General features: G+C 32.8%; 1 protein-coding gene across 4 annotated transcripts in view; it reads left to right on the top strand.

Annotated features, from left to right (window-relative positions):
* Nucleotides 1-19,557, top strand: part of FBXW7 (F-box and WD repeat domain containing 7) — a 127,966-nt gene that overhangs the window by 15,538 nt on the left and 92,871 nt on the right. For 3 of the 4 annotated variants that reach the window (XM_074229129.1, XM_074229133.1, XM_074229134.1), the window contains exon 2: nt 14,515-15,087. In XM_074229129.1, coding sequence (XP_074085230.1) covers nt 14,515-15,087 — 573 coding nt within the window. Of the gene's footprint in view, nt 1-7,418; nt 7,505-14,514; nt 15,088-19,557 lie in introns of all 4 variants that reach the window. The other variant, XM_074229130.1, reaches the window with a different exon arrangement.

A 19,557-nucleotide genomic window follows, 5' to 3' on the forward strand; every position in this document is an offset into this window, starting at 1 on the left:
TCTTGGCCATCCCAAATACCTGAATTCTTTTAAGCTTCTCTATCTCCTTCCTAAAAAGTAGTACTTAAAACTGTACACAATATTGAAATTTAATTTGAACAGAAAAGTAACTCTCTAGTTCTGTATACTGCTTCTCAGTTCAGCCTAAGATTTTTATTATGATTTTTTTGGTTGACTTATTAAACTTTAGGTTCATGTTGAACTAGCAGTCCAATTCTATCCCCTTTTCTTCCCAATGATCATCCTCCTTTCCATATGCCATATAATCTCTTCTTTAAGTTCATGATCTCCTACCCTTCTGCATCCCAATTTCCCACTGGAGCTCCAGTTTATTTTCTCTTGAGACAGGATAACACACATCATAAATTTCCTCCAGATTTAAACCCAGTTAACCTAGCACTTTATATGTCCAGTTAGGGATAGTTCAGTGATGCAGTGGATAGAGCACTGGCCTTTGAGTCAGGAGGACAGGAGTTCAAATCTAGCCTCAGACAGTTGATATTTAGCAGCTGTATGACCTTAGGAAAGTCACTCAACCCTAATTATTTCATGTCCAGGGCCATCTGGCCACACATCCCATCCCCCCACACTCATATCCAATTCTTGGTCATCATTCCTGGATGTCATGGTCTTTTTTGAGAATGAAGGACAAAAGCCATCATTTCCTCAATTTCAGTCTTTTTAATTGGATATCTCTCCTGGTCATTTCTTTACCAAGAGACTTTAGGGGTTATTTTTCCTTACCTATTCACCTATAAACTTGCTAAGAGTATATCAACACATTCCCCCCTCTACTGTATTCCTGGTCCCCATCTATACACCCATGAAGTACATATTGCTTAGGCATTCACTTGCAAAGAATTTATTAGTGTTAGTCCATGATGTTTCAGACCTGCTTTTCTATTATCACTTTTCTGTTTCTTTAAATTTTGCTTTCATTTTTATCATCATGATACTTAAAAAAAAGTCTTCTGATAATCTTTTTTTTTTAATTTAGGTCAATCTTTATGTTTTGTTTTTTTATTTTTGCAAAGCAGTAGGGTTAAGTGACTTGCTTGAGATCACACAGCTAATGAGGTCAGATTTGAACTCAGGTGCCTGATTTCCAGGACTGGTGCTTTATCTATCCCATCTACCCAGCTTCCCCCAATCTTTTTTTTTTTGTTTGCAAGTTGAATAATTTTTCACTCTCCTTTTTTTTTTCTAACGGGACTAGCAAAGCACTTTTATCAACATGTTCTTTTTTTTTATTCCTACAACAACCCTGTAAAATAGGCACTGTTGGTATCCCTGTTGTACAAGTAAGGAAACTGGAGACAGACATAACTAAATTGTGTTACCCAAGTTCACACAACAACAAAGTATCTAAGGCTGGCTTTGAACTCAGGTCTTACAGACTCTGAAGTTCAGCATCCTATCCATTGTACTGCCCAACTGTTACATTGTTTAGTACCCATAAATATGTCAGCCTCTTAAGCAGGAATTCTTATATCCATCCCTCCTATTGTATTACTAGTGTAATACCTTGTACAAAGTAGATAGTCAATAAAGTACATTAGTTGGTTGATTTATAAATACTTACCATTTTTGTATTTCAGAAGGCTACATCAAGACTTAATTAGTGAGGGGGACAGCTAGGTAGTACAGTGACTAAAGCACGGGCCTTGTAGTCAGAAGGGCCTGAGTTCAAATTTGATTTCAGGATACTTAGTACTTGTGTGACCTTGTACAAGTCACTTAACCCTGATTGCCTTCCCCCCTCTCTCCAGGAAAAGAGTTAGTCATATATAATCTTTTAATTCAGAGGGTTTTTAAAAAAATTTTACTAGCCGAGGAACCTAGTTTAATATCTACAAAGGAATCATTGAATCAATTATTTAAGGGGTTAATATGAAAGATATTAATTTTAAAATGAACTGACATCTCCATTCATCTGGAGTTACATAGAAGTTAGAGCAAACTTAACTTGAAATTGGCTCTCCCATTTTTGCTTTCTTCAGGTTTTTTCCTATTTATACCTAGTCTTAAGACTTTACTTAAGTCTTTTTCTTTCTTTTCTTTGTGTATGAGACAAAAATTTGCACATAAAAAGATGATCTGCTTGTGACTGAAAAATATCATCTATATTGGGGAATTCCTTTTTTTTTTTTTTTTAAGTTTCAGGTCTGGGATCAAGGCATCTTTACCCCAAAAGAAGAATATTTAGATGACTGGATCAGCCCTGTTCTTCTGACATAGTCTTAGGTGCATAGAGTGGGTTGTATTGGGAGGATCTGAAATGTCAGTTGGTGTAGGACAGGTTCAGAGATAGAGAAGAGGACGGTGAAAGCCTTCTTTGTATTATTTATTATGAAGCAAATGCAAAAGGTCTTCTGTAGCCACTTGTGAGCCCCTGTGTATACTAACACTTTTGTTTTTTTCTTTTTTCAAAATGTGTATGTTCATTTTGGATGAAGAAGTGGGAGATAATACCAATGAGAAGTCTGGATCAATAATCACTCTGTTAGCTTGAGTAAGAGAATCATTTTAGAAATTAAAACTTGATATTTCTAATCCTTCCAGTTTAATATTGAATATATCAGTATAACTAGTTCCTTTTTTGGTCCACAGGTAAGGGAATTTTTCATGAGATTTAGAACTCTTGATGGATTCATTTTTGTGATTCTTTGTCCTCATGTAATTAATTTGTTTTCTCTTAGAAGATCTGCAACTTATGTTTTGTTCTGTAGAAATGATCATTGCATAATAAGTCTGTATTTGATAATCATTTATTTAGCACTTAATTAATGCACAATCATATATTACAAGGGAAGTGTCTTTATACAGAAGAATGTCCTATGACTGGTACTATTTCTGAAAAGGATCTTAAATAATGAATACTCTAAACATTTTCTGAAAACACACCCAGCTATTTCAAGCAAGCATTTAATGGCTAGCATTTATAATATCTAGCATTTATTGATTGTTTGACACTTGCAAAAAAAATCCTTCATATATAACTGAATTGATCCTTACAACAATCCTGTAAGGTAGATCCTCATTTTGCAATTGAGGAAACTGAGGCAGGCATACGTTAAAGTGACTTGCCCTGGGTCACATCACTAGCAATTCTTACTTGGTTCTGTCTGACTTCAAGTCCTATGCTCTTTTTTTACTTTGCCTCTTAGCTGTTTAATTAAGTTGTCAAATGTTTGTAGACATCTTGGGAGTTAAGGCCATTATTCTTCTAGAGCCTGTTTAAAGCTAAAATGAACTGTGAATGTTCATTTTTACAAATGAGGAAACAACCCTAGAGAAACAACTTTTCAAGAATATACAGTTTACAGATAGAATATGAATCCAAGAAGGTTCATTTGACTCCAGATTTGGTGCTTTTGCCAATCTACTTCACATCTCCTTACCACTTTGTATGTAGATATTAATGTAAGTATGTTAAATATTAGTATGGATCTCAAATTAGGAGAAATTGAACTGAGAGATCATATGAGGGGGAACTATATTCTTTTCTCATTTGCCACAATGATTTTTCTAATAATCACTTTGGCAAGTACATTTGGAAATATCTTTCATATATTTGCTATACTAACAAATAATATTAAGAATGTGCTATCTACAAATTACTTTGTTATGTGCTTAGGCTCATTAGAACAGCTGATTGACATAATAGATAAAGTGCTGGACCTGGAGTCAGGAAGATTCAGCTGTCTGAGTTCCAATCTGAGCTCAGACTCTTACTGCATGGGTGAGCCTAGGCACACCACCTCACCTTGTTTGCCTCAGTTTCCTCATCTGTAAAATGACCTGGAGAAGGAATTGGCAAAACATTCCAGTGCCTTTGTGAAGAAAACTTCAAACAGGGTCACAAAAAGTTGGATACAACTGAAACCACTGAACAACAACAAAGGCTCATAGGAATTCAAATAACTTGCCTTGAATTAGTAGTGCTTGAAATGTTATACCTATAGCAATTTTCTAGGGTGCTGATGGGGGGGATAGTTAGAAGCATTTCGAGATGGAATTTGGAATAATTTCTCGAACTGTTCTTTAACATTCCCTTCTTTACCTTTTCATAACTTTGATTTTAATTTCTGACAATAGCTTGTACTTTAGAGCAGTGAAGATAATTTCACAAACTTTCTTTCCTTACCTAAGTTTAAGAGTAGCCTTGGCAGAACTTGGTAGAATGTATATATGTATGTATGTATGTATGTATGTATGTGTATGTGTGTATGTATGAACTCATATTTCTGAATTTGTACTTTGTTAGATCCTAGACAAAAGTTAAAGGTATAAGTCAGGCAAGAGCCACGTGGAGAAGTAGTTTTGCTTAATGTGAATTTCTGCCCCAAATGTAATGAATTTATTATCCCCAAAGGGAATCTTTTAAGCAGAGACTGGATGATTTCTGTGTAAAGATTTTGAAAAGAGACTGCTAGGTAGCTCAGTGGCTATTTGGAGGCAGGGAGATTGTAGGTCTTGCCCCCCACATTTACTGTACAACATGGGCCAAGTTACCTAACCTCTGTTTCCTCATCTGTAAAAAAGATGATAATCATAAGATATTGCCTTTCAGGCTTGTTGTGAGGATGAAATGAGAGAATATTTGTCAAGTTTTTGCAACTTAAAAGTGCTATATAAATGATAGCTGCTATTATTTTTGTCATCCTTTATTGATGTTGTTATTATCATTGTTGTCTAAAAGAGTTGATTGTGCAGGGATAGGTTTCACTAGATGATTTCTGAATCCCCTTGCAAGTAACTGCAAAGGTTACTATCACTTTCTGGGAACTAACTTTTTATTTTGAAGGTTGAATAGAAATTAGTAGAGTGGCTGTCAGTATTCCTTTAGCTGTTAAGATTCCAAGCTCTGCTGTTTATTAGGCTAGGATTAACCTAAGGTAAGGCACATGTGTGTTTTCCATGTTATCCTTTCCAGGAAATTTTAGTAGAAATTTTGTTTTTACTACAATTGGAAGAGATCTTAGAGAACATCTAATAGAAAAAGTACTGTATAAGTAGAGTTTTAGCCACCCTTCCCACCTCCCCATCCCATTCTTTGCCATAATAAATAGTAGAGCCTACCTGTGTGACCTTAGACACACTACTTAACCTTTGAGGTGGATCATTTGTCTCATCTGTAAAAATATCTTGCATGTTTAAAGGCAGTGGGATGAACTAGGTTGAAGTAACTTGCCGAGGAAAAAAAGACTGGCTGACATAATAATTGCCTTGAAATATTTGTAAGGCTGTCACTTGGAAGGATTAGACTCATTCTGCTTTGCCCTGGAGGACTGCATCAGGAATAAAATATGAAAGCTGTGAAGAGACAGCTGTAAAGAAAGTAAAGAGGCTGCTCTTCACAAGTAGATTATTACAAAAGTGAGTGTAGTCTGTTTCTGGAGGTTGTAATCCTATCACTAGAATTCTTATGTTTGATGGCTATTTATTGAACTTAATGTCATCTGAATTTCCATTTAGCTCTGAGGCTGAGAGAAATGATCATTTGAGGTACTTTAAAATTTTTTAATATCCACAAGAACTCTATATTGACTTAAAAATAGTTGTGGTGCTATTACATTCTGACATACCAAGAGTTAAAAGAAAGAATTTCTGTGGTCATACTTTTGAAATGACTTGACTATATCATTTAAATAGTACGTGTCTTTGTATGCATGCATGCATGCATGTATGTGTGTGTGCATATGTGTAATAACCTCCTATTCCTTTTCCCCTACATTCTCCGTATATTTCATTGAAATTCTGATCTGAGAAGAAGAGTACCATTTGTTAAATGCCCAATTTGACTTCATCTAGTTATGCTATTTTATCTTTTTCTTTGTCATTTTTTACTTTTACTAAACTTAAATTGATCTTTTCTGCTCTGTAACTATCCTGAAGGTTTTTTGTAAAACTTATATATTCTGTAGTTGAAGAAGATATTTTTCATATCCTAGTTTGATTAAAAATTGTTGTATAATTCTATCAATAGCTATAGATATATAGATGAAGGAAATTATAATTTTCCATTTTTTTCTTTTTAAGTTGGGGAAATTATTGGTATAGATATATTTGCTAGTTCAAGACTACTGCCTACTCATTGTAGAACTGAGAACTGGATTGTGCTTCTTTCTGTAATAATCAAGTAATTTTTATGTCTCCCATTACTGTGTTAGAATTGATTTTCTAATGAGTATAATAAAATATCTAAAAGCAACCTGTTAGTCTTTTAGTCAATTGATAAACACTTAAAGTGGGGTATTGTAGATTGTCAGGTTATATTATTTGCTACAGAGCTAATAAATTTGCTTGTGTCAAGTTAAAAGAAATAAGTTAATTTTTTATTTTTTACTTTTAATTCTTTCCCATTGGGAAGAGATTGAAACAATTCTGTTTCCTGGGCTTTGGGGTTATATAATTGAAGTTTATGTGATTCAGTAAAAGTTCAGATTGTACCATTTTAATTGTTTGCTGTGGATCATTCATGAAAACCATGAAGATATAAAAAGAATCAAAATATTTTAAAGACTTTGCAAATTTTACGATAATTAATCCTCTCATCTTACTTTAATTTTTTTTTTTAGTAATTTTTGTATTTTCCCTTTCTTCCCCAGAAGTTCACAATTGAAGTCATTCTTTTCTGATCATTTGGCATACTTAACATATTGTTTTTGTTATATAAAATTTCTACTTTTAAGATTCTATTTTGTGTATACTTGTAGTTTTGTGAGGAAATCAAAATTTTTTCTAAATTCTGGAATCACCACAAAACAATGAACTTAATAACTCACACAAGGAATTTTATGATCCTTAATGATATAAAAATACTAGACATTTATTCCCTCAGATGGAGGGAATTTTTTAGCTCCGTTTTATGAATGTGAAAATATACTGTCTATTTAAATGCATAGGTCACCTGCATTTTAAATTTTAATATATCACTCTACTTTGGGCATAGTATATCATTCTCTAGGTCTGATTTGGTACATTCACCTAGCACCCTCTTTCACTCTATATTTATTGGCTATAATGTCTCTAGTTGCTTATTAGATAATTGTGGCTTGTCTTTTATAAAGGATAATGGTATCTAGGATGTGGAATTAATGAGTTCAGTATGTCCACTGGTTAAATTCATGTTCTTGCCACTGAGAGGAGAGAATAGATGAAAACAAAAAGTCCTGAACTTTTGTGGTAAGCAAAGGGTGGGAGAAAAAGAGGGCCATCAAGTTGATTGAGATAGGATCTAATTCAGATATTGTAGCATAGCATAATATAACATACCATAGTATAAAGTAGTGCAGTATAGTATAGTTTAGTGTAGTACAGTATAGTATAGTACAATATGGCACATTTTATATCGTAGTATTGTGATATAGTAAGGCACAGTTCATTTTTCCGATCTTGTTCTTTTGTCTGTGCAGTGTGGCCTACTGGATAGGGCACTCGACCTGAAGTCAGGAGAGCTGTTCCTTATTCTTCCACTGATTTGCAGTTTGACTTTGGGCAAGTAAGTTCTTTTGGCTTTCCATACCTATTTGCTCGTGGATCAAATGGGTTTAACAATACCTGCTCACCCATTCCTCACCAATAGAACTTATGAGATTGAATCTTCAAAATATTTGGAATTTGCAAAATTTAATAAAATGTAGAATATTTCAAAAATATTTTAAAGAAATTGTTATTGTCATAAGAGATATAGAAAAATTGTATATTATAAACTTTTTAGTAATATGCCATCTTTGAAAAGTTGAACTTAATTTAAAATGATCTAGCTCAAATCTTTACAAGTTAATATAGTAATTGTGAATATTTGTAGGATGAAAACTCATGTTTATGACAGTAGTTGGTAGTAACAAAAAATATGTTAAAGTTGTGGTTATTTACATTATTCATCCGTAGTCCTAATTATGTAAAGCTTTAAAATTTTATTTTCTGTAATAACTATTGCATATGTCCTGTTGAACAAAAATCAAATGGCACAAAATGTGTACCCAGAAAATGAAATAGAACATTGTACTCTTTCAGCAAAGGAAGTAATCTTTAGTTAACTCTTTTATTACCAATGCTTTTTTGTTATAACATTTTCTTATGATGTCAAAAATAAAGGTAACGTGGTAGAACTTTTTGAATTGCTCTAACTCTTCTGGAAAGGAATTTGGAATTTTAACCCTAACAGTCTCTAAACTATGTCTTGACCCAGTGATACCACACTATTTATTATAACAAGAACCGAAAGCAATATCTGTACCCATCACCTGGGGAATGACTGAGCAATTTATGATATATCATATAATATAATATTTTTACACTATACTAAAGGGAATAGATGGAGAAAAAGAAAAAAAAACCTGGAAAAATTTGTATGAACTAATGTATGAGTGTAGAATGAGACATTTTCAGACCCTGACAATGTGTTAAAAAAAGGTATTTTTTTTTTCCTTCACTTACTTGTTACTAGGGAGGATTCTTTAGGGTTTGAGGCAGTTATGGGTAAAATTGGGCAGGTAGTAATGGTAATGTCAAACAAAAAGGAAAAGAACATTTAAAAATACATAGAAGAGAAGGCAATTCAGAAGCATAACCTAGATAAATTTAATATTTTTCTTATGAAATAAATTTTATGTAGTAGACTCACAATTTTAGGAAAGTAAAGATTTCATTGAGTTATTTATACAAGGGAACTAAAACTCTGAAGGGGTTATGCAGACTACTGATATAAACAAATTAAAAATATTTAGTATATGATCCACCTGTTTTCAAATTGGCTTTAAAGACACAAAATGTAAAAAATGAGCAAGTTTTGTTAAAGTAACTGTTATTGTGTAAATCTGGCTTAACTTTGAAACACTGTGATGTTTTTTTCAACAAACATGACTGATCTCTAACCCACCCTCATTTCCTCAGTGGATATTTTGTTGATTTTGCCCTCTAGAATGTATAAAGTCAATTACATTCCCTATACTAGTGTTCTTTATTGTAACTACCTTTTACTAATTAGACAGGTAATTACATTTTAATTAATGAGTTGTTTGGAGAATAGACTTTTTTGCTATGAAATGGTCTATGTTAAATCTTGTGACTAGAAAAAATTGTCTGATTAAGGAAACCCATTACTTCAGAATCTTATGCAACACTTCAGTGGTGATCTCAGTTGGCTCTGTCTTGTTTGCCACCAATCCTTGAAATGTATATAACTTTTCTCTCCATCACTAACTGAACAAATGATGTGAACATGGAATGATTCCAAATCTCTGATTTTTATTATCTTCAGGTATCACTCTTGCTAGATTATCTGAACTATTTTTCCTACTTTAATTTATGACTCAGAAGCCGGTTTGTTTTCTGGATTTGGGATTTTTAAGATTATATAAAACTATGCATGCCCCCTTGTTAATTATAAACATGTCAGACCTGGAAAACTTGGAGTTCTAAGATTAGTTATTGGTAATAGTTAACAGAAGACTCATATTATTACAGTATTTATTTCTTAATGCTATAATTTCTAATTTCTTCTATTTCCATATAATTTGTTCTCATGTTTAAAGAGTTTTGAAATATATCTAGTACTTTTCCCATCTTTATGTATTTTTTTGTAAATGTTTGTGGTTGTCTTTCATCTTTTTCCTCAAAGAAATTGCATCATAGTTGGATTTTGGGAAAGCCAACATGGAAATGAATAAGTAAATACAAATAAATAGGAGAGTGAACTTTACAGAGTAAATAGATTTAACTTCAGGAAGGCCTAAGTCTAATCATGAATCAGTACTGGCTCTGTGACCTTATACCTATCACTTTTCCTCTTCCCTGTAACTTTCTTAGGATTTAATTGTAGGGTAGATGCGTATCCTTGTTTATAAAGAAATTTCCTCTCCAAGAGTTCCTTGTATTAATGCAAGCAGAGATCTCACCCTTTCTATTGATATCATCTATATTTGTAGAGGGGTTCATGAAGTAGTCTTTTGTAGCTATTTTTCTTTCTGTGCCATTGCCACAAATCTTTGACTTGTGTCATTTGGTTGAATGCTGTGGGGGGGCATTTTAGTAGTTCAGATCTATAGAGTATTTTGAATTTGGGGTAGAAATTACCTGGGAGATCCAACCTCTGGGCTCAAGTGATGGTAGGTCCCTTACCCCACTTTACTTTTGGTAGTGGGTAGAATGTGCATCAGTTTTAGAGGCTGTGTTGATCAAAATGGCCCATTTTGCTGTCTCAGAAATGACTACATTTGTGATCTTTCAGCATTAAGATCGGTAACTATTGTTATTGTTGTTTGTTCTTCATTTTTGAAGACCTCAGAGGTCATGCCATGATATACATGAATTGAATTTGAGTGAGGGGGGTACCATGCTAAGTCATCGGCCTCACTTTATCCTCCAGAGCCATTTGGATTCAGTGACCAGATAGGTTTCTATTAATTCCCCTGCAGTTGAACTTTCTTCTTATTCATGAGGTCTCTTCCATTGAGTGTCTGACCTCCTTGTGAGTTCCTAATACCTTGCTTTTTCTCTTTGCTTCCTCAACTCAAATATAGGGCTAGGGCTAAAGCCCATAATTTAGATATACATTGCAAGTTATTTTTCTTCAAGAAAATAATTTTACATTTCACATGCTCCACTATGTGTGTGTTTATACCAAAAAATAATGTTGATAAAATGATGCACATAGGTTATTTTTTTTCTTTTTTGATACAGTTTATTTTTCAAGTCAACTTGGCAAGTCTGGTTCCATTTTCAACTTTTTCCCTATCTTAGCCCACTTTATGTTTGATGTTTTATTAATTCCCACACAAATTAGATAATTATCACTTGTGGATTATTTTTTGTTAGAAACTGAATTCCTGAAAAATCCTTTTTCTTTTTGTATATAATTTATGAGTAATAGAAAACTAGTCAGTTTTTTCCTTTTTTTTTACTTGGACCTCTGATTTTATTGGAACAGATAACTCTTGGATAATCCCTCTAATGTGGATTTGGAGTCAATAAGATCTTAATTTAAGTGCTGCTCTTGTAGCAATATGATCCTTGAGAAGTCACTTAACTTTTTCACTTATAAAAATACGGTGTTGGTCTCAATTAGCTCTAAGGTTCTGATGCTTTGAACTATGCATCTTCTTCACAACTTAGAGCATTTAGGGCACTTGCTTAGAGACACAATTAGAATGTATTATTGGTGATAGGACTTGAGCTCCTTGGTTTTTCTGGTTTAAAAGTAAGTTCTCTATCATACCATACTTCCTTTCAAGTTCCCCATATATCTAGGATTATAGTAGAAAGTAGACGTACACACATGAATATTTTACTTTGAAAAATTTTATGTAACTTGCCACATTATCTAAAATAGTTTTGTTCACTGTATATGAAATGATATTTTCAGCCTCTTCCAAAAACCTATTAGATTTCTTTGAACAAACAAAATGTTTGGGGCGGCTAGGTGGTGCAGTAGACAGAGCCCAGCCCAGGATTCAGGAGGACCTGAGTTCAAATGTGGCCTCAGGCACTTAATAATTGCTTTGGGCAATGTGGCCTTGGGCAAGCTGCTTAACCCCTTTGCCTTGCAAACAAACAAACAAAAAACTAAAGACATACAATATGTTTAAGTCCTGTGATTTAATTTATGGGCTTCTTAAGGCAAACTTTCAATTATTGTGACTGACTGAGCAAATCAGTTGTGGCTGGGTCTGTCACTGTGGTTGCAAAAACAGCAGAAAACCTGATATCATCATATTGTTATTAAAAAGTTTAGCATATTGGGTCAAATAAAGACTGGACTGTTTCCCTCATTTCCCGCTTTATCCTGAATAAAACCATAATGCATCATTATAAGCATATTTTTGGGGGGTGTATGCTAATGCATACACAAACATATCACAAACATCCTTTTCTTATATTTGGTGTGTGTTGATGTTTAGTAGATCAGTAAGAGTAATTTATTATTCATGTGGACCTTTTTTTAAGTTTATTGATGTTAATGTATGAATTGTTGCCATAAATGCCCAAATCTTTCCTAAGTATGGAAGAGTGTTTTTTTAAAGTTAGCTTTTAGGGAAAAAAATCTCTACCTTTTACCAGTCTTATAGCATCAAACTGCTTCCTTTCCCAACCTTTTTTATTTTTAACTTAAAAGGATATAAAAAACAGCATCAAAAATAATTGAAATGGATTGATAAGTGTTAGATTTTAATGTTGGCAATTTTACAATTGATAAAAAATGTATTATTTCATATCTTTTGTGATTCCTATCTCTTGTTCGATTAAGATTTCACCCTTCAACTGAAATTGTAAAAGGTACTTAATAAGATTTTCTTCAAATTCAAAAAAATTACCTTTAATATTCAAGTCTCATAACCATTTTGTGCTAATCATGATAGATATCATAAGATGTTGGTCTAAACTTCTACTAGTGGAAGTTTTTGATGTTTTGTTATCACAAATACAGGCATTGATTTGATCTGAATATTTCAGCTACATTAAAAATTAGGGTGACGAAGTAAAGAATGTAGATTTGATTGGAAGTCAAAATATTCTTGCCTTGTATCCTTAAGCAAGTAATTTCATTTAACTTCTTTACCTCTTGGTTTCTTTCCTTGTGAAAAACGAGATTAAACTAAATTGCCTCTACCTAAAATTTCTTCCACTTCTAAAATTCTACAATATTCAATGCCTTTGGGGAAGTTCTAACATAGTATTTTATATTCTGATAATGTAGTGTTTTTTTTTTAGAGGGGGGAAATGACTACATTAAAAAGAAATTTATAAAGATTGATTTTAGATATTTTCTTGTGTCACTTAAATCTTTTTTTTATGCTTTATAGCATCATATTTGGCACTGTAGTGTCTCCAGTCATTTTCTTCCTTCTCCCCCATCATCCTCTTTATTTTACATATATCCAGTGTTGACTTTTTTTATGAATTGATTGCATCCCTTCAATATTATTTGAAATCAGAGACTTATCTTAATTTTATATTTGGTTTCCTAGCATATTTCCTTATAAATGTTCTTGTTTACTGTGTTTTTATTTGAATTTCAAAGAATTGGAATTTTTGTTATCATATATATATATTTTTTGCCTTGTCTTCATTAGTAATAAATTTTGTTTTATAAAAAGCAAAAAGTTCTTGAATAGGAATCACAGAATTTAGTTTATTTGACTTTAAATAGAACTTTGAATAGATAAAAAGCTTTATTTAATCTCCTTAGCAAGGAAGGTTTTATGTCTAGTGTTCTTGTTCTTTTGCTTGAGTAGACAGAAATATTCTTATTTTTAAATGTTCTATAAACTAACTTATTCTTAAATTCATTTTCCCTTCAAAATGTATTTTGTTTCTTGAAGTACATGGAATGTTAATGACAGAATAATAAAAAGTCATGGAAATTTAACTGTTAGAAGGAGCTTCTATTCTAGTTTGAGGATGGAAATGTATATGTTGTTATTTTATTTGTCTTTGTGGAGATTGTTAAAGTTTTTATCTTCTATTATTGGCAGACATGTTTAGCAGATCAGTATTTGGTGGACCTCAGACCATGGACAATTAAAAAATAAACAGCAAAGACAAAACCTTTGATAAAACAATTCAGAAGAATACAGGGTTTGCTAGATTTAAGATTTACTTAATGGATTTTTGAAGTAATAGAATTGATTCTCTATTACTAAAAAATAGTTTTATCATTGCTTGTGTATGTATGAATGTATGACATTTCTATGGGACCTTTAATGAAGATGTTCAGATGTCATATTTTAGGAAGGAAAAGCAGTTAAGACAGTTTGTGATTCTTGCATGGTGAAAACAACATTTTAGTTTATATAAAATTCACTTAAAAGAGTGTACAGAAAACTATAGACTGGAAGGGATCACCATCTAGTGGTGACAGATGGCAAAATTAAGGATGTTTTCTTCCTCCTGAAAATTTTTGGTTTTAATGATGGTTTTAATACTGTAGTATAATCGAAGTTACTGTAACCAATTGAGAATAAGGCAAAAATTTATATATTTTCTGTGTTTCTCTTTTTGAATCAGTTAAAGGAATCATTTTTCATCTGGCTGGTAGGAATAGTTACCAAAACCATATTACTATAGATATGATATACCCATGTTTTTTATTTCCAACTATGATATTCTCATACTCACACATAAAATTTTATGTCTTTTTTATATTAGTTTTTGAAGAGTCCCTTACTAATTTACTTTTTCTTTAAGTTAAGGATTCTAGTTCATAATTATGGAAAGTGTTTTATTGTTAAAATAACCTAGACAAAATTACAAGTATAAGTGCCAACAATTATGAGAGGAGGATGGAAATAAGTACTTGCTTTGTTTTATATTTAGAATACATGTGAAATGATAATCTTAAGCACTATTATTCACATGCCCTGCTACCCAGAGAACAAGCAAGTATGGCTTTCATAGTCTTTAAAGATGCTTTTGAGATATGACCAAGAACTTTTTGATTTAAGGATGAAAGAAGATTATATGAGTATAAAATATATAATATTCTTTTTTTTCTAATTTTCCCAGCAGAATGTGAAAACCTTTGCATCTTCAGATAGTCTAGCCAAGGTCCAAGAAGTAGCAAGCTGGCTTTTGGAAATGAATCAAGAACTGCTGTCTGTGGGCAGCAAGAGGAGACGAACTGGAGGCTCTCTAAGAGGTAATTCTTCCTCAAGCCAGGTAGATGAGGATCAGATGAATCGAGTTGTAGAGGAGGAACAGCATCAGCAGCAACAATTACGACAAGAGGAGGAACACATTGCAAGGAATGGGGAAGTTATTGGTGCAGAACCCAGACATGGAGACCAAAATGATTCCCAGCAAGAACAATTAGAAGAAAATAATAACCGGTTTATCTCAGTAGATGAAGAATCCACAGGTATCCAAGAAGAACAGGAGGATGATGAGGAACATGCTGGTGAACAAGATGAAGAAGATGAAGAGGAGGAGGAAATGGACCAGGAGAGTGATGATTTTGATCAATCTGATGACAGTAGCAGAGAAGAGGAACACACAAATAGTAACAGTGTCACAAATTCCAATAGTATCATGGACTTGCCTATTCACCAACTTTCCTCCCCTTTCTACACAAAGACATCAAAAGTAAGTATATTATTTTTCTTTTAAAATAATTTAAATATTTTATTTATTATTCCAACTACATGCAATAGCAGTTTTCAACAATCATTTTTTGTAGGGTTTTAAGTTTTATATTTTTCTCCTTTCCTTCCTACCTGACAGAAAGCAATCTAATACAGGCCCTACATGTGTAATTATGCTGAACATAGATCCCTATTAATCCTGCTGTAAAAGAAGAATCAAATTCAGATGGAAGAAAAAACATTAGAGAGACAATAATGACATAATACATAAGACAATTTTTAAAAATTAAAGATAATAAACTTTGGTCTGCATTTAAATTACACAGTTCCTTCTCTGGATATAGATGGTATTTTCTTTTACAAGTCTTTTAGTATTGTCTTTGATTATTAGTGCATTATTTTTCAACCTATGTTTTTGATAACTGAAGGGAAAAGCCATATAATATAAATCATCTTAAGTTTTACTAACTAGATTCAGCAAGAGAAATAAAAGCCAAGGATATACATTTACCACCAAATTAATTATCATTTGCTTAATTTTTAAATAAAACAATTACATTCATGCAAGGTATGGTCAGCTTCCAAACATAGTAGTCATAATTCAGCAGTCATCTTACAAATGAATATAAAATAATTTTCAAATTCCTCTGAAAATCAGAAATTTTAATAATTCTTTCCTTTGCTTCTTAGTCTGGACATAGTCTGGACTATCTGCTCACATGCCTGTTATAACAAAGCCCATTTTGCTTGACATATATAATGATAATATTAATAAATAAATCATTTAAAATTTCCTTTTCCCTTTAGAGTACCACATAGAGTAATTATTATATTAAAAACTGGTTTGACTTATAAATTGCTATAGTTCAAAATTTTCTTGCTTATTGTAGTGATTACCACATAATCTTCTGTTTGTAAATAAAAATAGACTATCTTAAGTATCAGCTTAAAATGAGAATTTTTAGATGTATTTTAAATATCAGTTACTGATCTACTTATTTAGTTTTCTGGAGGATTAGTTCTTTTTTTTCTTTTCATATAATATAGTTGTTTAGAACTTTTGTTTTAACTGTTTTGCTTAAAGGTTTCAATTCAAACAATTAAACACTCTTATTCCCATTAATAATATAGGCATAGTCTTCAAAAAGCATCTATTCATTTATCTCTTACTACAAAACCATTTTGCTTGACCTGTTTCAGTTAATATAGCATAACTCCAAAAGGGAATTAGGATCTGGTATATTTTCTAACTTATAGAAAATTTCTGCCATCATTTTATTCTCTAATGAATACTTCACCTGACTTTGGCTCTCCTCCAAATGAGGGAAGGGGTGAGGGCAGCCAGATAAATCTGCATATGTATTACCTACTTTATTTATCTATTAACCCAGGTCTTCTATAACTAGTCCCCTAGTGGTTGGTGAAGATGATTTTGCAAGTCAGATAAACACCCCTTTTACTATCAATCACCTCTTTTCCCTTTCTAAAGATCAAAAGAATAGAAGACAATGAGTGATTACATAGAAATGAAGATTTGACAATCAATGTGGGAAGGGTAATACATACTTAGACCTTTGGACTGTCTAGTTCTCCACCTCTGAAAAAGACTGAATTCAATTTCCTGTATCTTAAACTACTTAGACTTTTGTATTAAGCAATAATGTGGAAATAGAAGCAGACAGGAAAGTGTTCCTCACAACACTTTTTATATAGTCTGGCTTCAACTCACAACCATAGTTTGGAACTCTAGGGCAGAATTCTGGCTAGACTATGACATTATTGACTGGGACTGAATCAAATCAGTGTTGATTCTCATTCTGTATCATCTAAATTATATTATTTATATATTGGTAATAATGTCAATACAGGAAACTTAATTAGTGCATTAGTATTTTGAATAGTATTTAGAAGTCTATTCTCAGAATATTAGTAGGAAAAAAATTAACTCTTTGTAGAATAGGGATTACTTGCTTTATTTGATACCATAGAATTAGGAAATGAAAGGAAATGGAAGTTTCAGATTGAATAAAGAAAAGAGATCTCTTATTGATTTCTTTTTGTGTATACTTGTGTATGTCGTGTGTGTGTGTGTGTGTGTGTGTGTGTGTGTGTGTGTGTTTGGAGTTTATGTGAAAATGATGGATATTTGAAGTTGGTAAGAATGATTGAATAATTGCTAAACAAAAGGGTCAGCCAGAGTTTTGTATCCCTCTATCCCATACATAACAAGCTATTAAAATCAATTATGATAAATTGAGCTGCAGATAGGAACAATGATACTATTATTTCAGTATAAGGAACTATTATTTTCATCTTCATCTTCCTGGAATGAAACACTTTACTTGCCCATAGCAGTTGCTTAGAAAATTTGAACTATTAGACTTTGTCTGTGATTTCATTAGTATAGGAAAATCACTTAACTACTATAGATTGGCATCTCTTCTGTAACTCACAAGATTAAAGGTGTTTTCTCTCTAATGTTTGAATTGAATTCAGTCTTTATACATTAAAACTTTATATAAACAAAAATGTTCCTAAAATTTATTATTAATTTCCTAACAGGGAATTTGCAGATGAATAATTGATATTTTTCCAATAAATTTAGGATCATTATGAATATAAACTGTGTTAACAACAAATAGCATTTATATAGTGCTTTCGGATTTGTGAAATGCTTTAAAATATTACTTTATCTTATCTTACCAACATTCCTGAAAAATAGGTGCTATTATTTTCATTTTATATTTGAAGAAACTGAGGCAGATAGAAATTAAATGATTTCCTTTCAGTCACACAGTGTCTGAGCCTGGATTGACTTTGAACCCAGCTATCCATTTTTTATGCCACATTACTTGATACAAAAAAATTAATAATAAAATATCATGGAAAGTTAGGATAAGAAAATTATATTCTAGAAATATCAGGGAAATCTAGAGGAAATAACACATACTGAGTCTTGAAGAATGTACAGGATTGGAAAGTGTTTATACTTGTGAGAGGGAACTTCAAGGGCAAAGGCATGAAAGGAATAAAAATGGAAAAGCAGAATGCTTTTTGAGATTATGGCAAGTAATGTCATTTATCTCAGATTCTTTTTTTTTATTTGCCCATTCAAGATTTAGTTTAAGCTGTATTTAGCCATACTTTTGGAGTGAATGTCTAGGCTGATTCTGTCACTGGTTTCTTGGGGAATTGAGTATTGTGTTATTTCAGAATCTCAGGAACAGGCTAGGGACTTGTGAGCTTTCTGTAATCCCAGAGAAGTTTTATCTAGGACAAAGTCTGCTGTCCTCCTGGTCTGAGTTCTGTAAGTACCTGACCTGGATTTGGAACTGAGCAAGGGTAGATTGCTGCTTGACTCCATTAGCCAGCTGGAAAGCTCTGTTGGTTTAGTCAGGATTGTAGGCATCCCTTTGTTCTGGATTTCCTTCCTTGGGTATTCCTATGCAGGCAGGGTTAGATACTGGAATAGAGACCATGCTCAGATCTTGCACCACTCTTCTGGCTTCCCGAATTTTTTCATCTAGGACCTCCCTCCCTGGGAAAGGAAATGTGTAGTTCCCCAGAGCACTGTGCATTGGATTTGTGAACCTAGAACTGGATAATGGGTACTAAAGCTGCAAATTAGAATCTGTCTGTTAACAGTGCCCCCATGGATCTAGGCAGGCTCTAAAGGGGGTCTGGGTCTTCCTTTTGTGTTGATGCACAGCCTTTTCCTGGACACTGGAGTGGTCTAATATGCTCCTACTATAACTCTGTCTCCAAGGTCTTCAGATCTCTCCCTATGCTGGCTTGGCTAGACATAGAATTCACTGATTTTTTTCTAGATTTCTCTATCAGTCCTCTGGCTCATTTTTTAGATGGAAGAGCTATAGATAGAAGTTCAGCTACCTTGGTTCTTTTTGCTCTGTCTTGGCTTCATTCCCCAACTATTTCTCTCCAAGTTTCATAAAACGTCTTTGAAGAAAACTTAAGAATATAAGTTTTGAAAATATATTGAGCAATCAAGGTTATTGGCTTTGATTATTGTTGTACTCATTGTGTAAATTTTTATACTCATTTAAACCCTTCTCATTGCCTTTTAATCACATCTCTTATTTTCAGTGATTGGTTCCCACTTTATTTTGGCAGGTAAGAGGCTAATTTGGAAGGCAGAATGGTAAATTCAAGTGGAAACCATTGTAAACTTTTCTTTAACATTTAAGGTCTAATCTGATAAACAAAATCTAATCATATCATAAAGTCACTGTCCAACCTAAAACTTGCGCTTAAACTACAAATAAATACTAAATGGTATTTAAAGGCAGATTGAATGTTCTAATGACAGGAATGGACTTCACTTTGCTACTTCCAGGACATGCTATCTTCTCCTCTTGAGCACCTGGGTGGCGCAGTGGATAGAGCACTGGCTTTGGAGTCAGGAGGACCAAGTTTGAATGTGGCTGAAACATTTGGCACTTATTAGCTGTGT

The sequence above is a fragment of the Macrotis lagotis genome, chromosome 3 (assembly GCF_037893015.1).
Source record: "Macrotis lagotis isolate mMagLag1 chromosome 3, bilby.v1.9.chrom.fasta, whole genome shotgun sequence".
Lineage (NCBI taxonomy): Eukaryota > Metazoa > Chordata > Mammalia > Peramelemorphia > Peramelidae > Macrotis > Macrotis lagotis.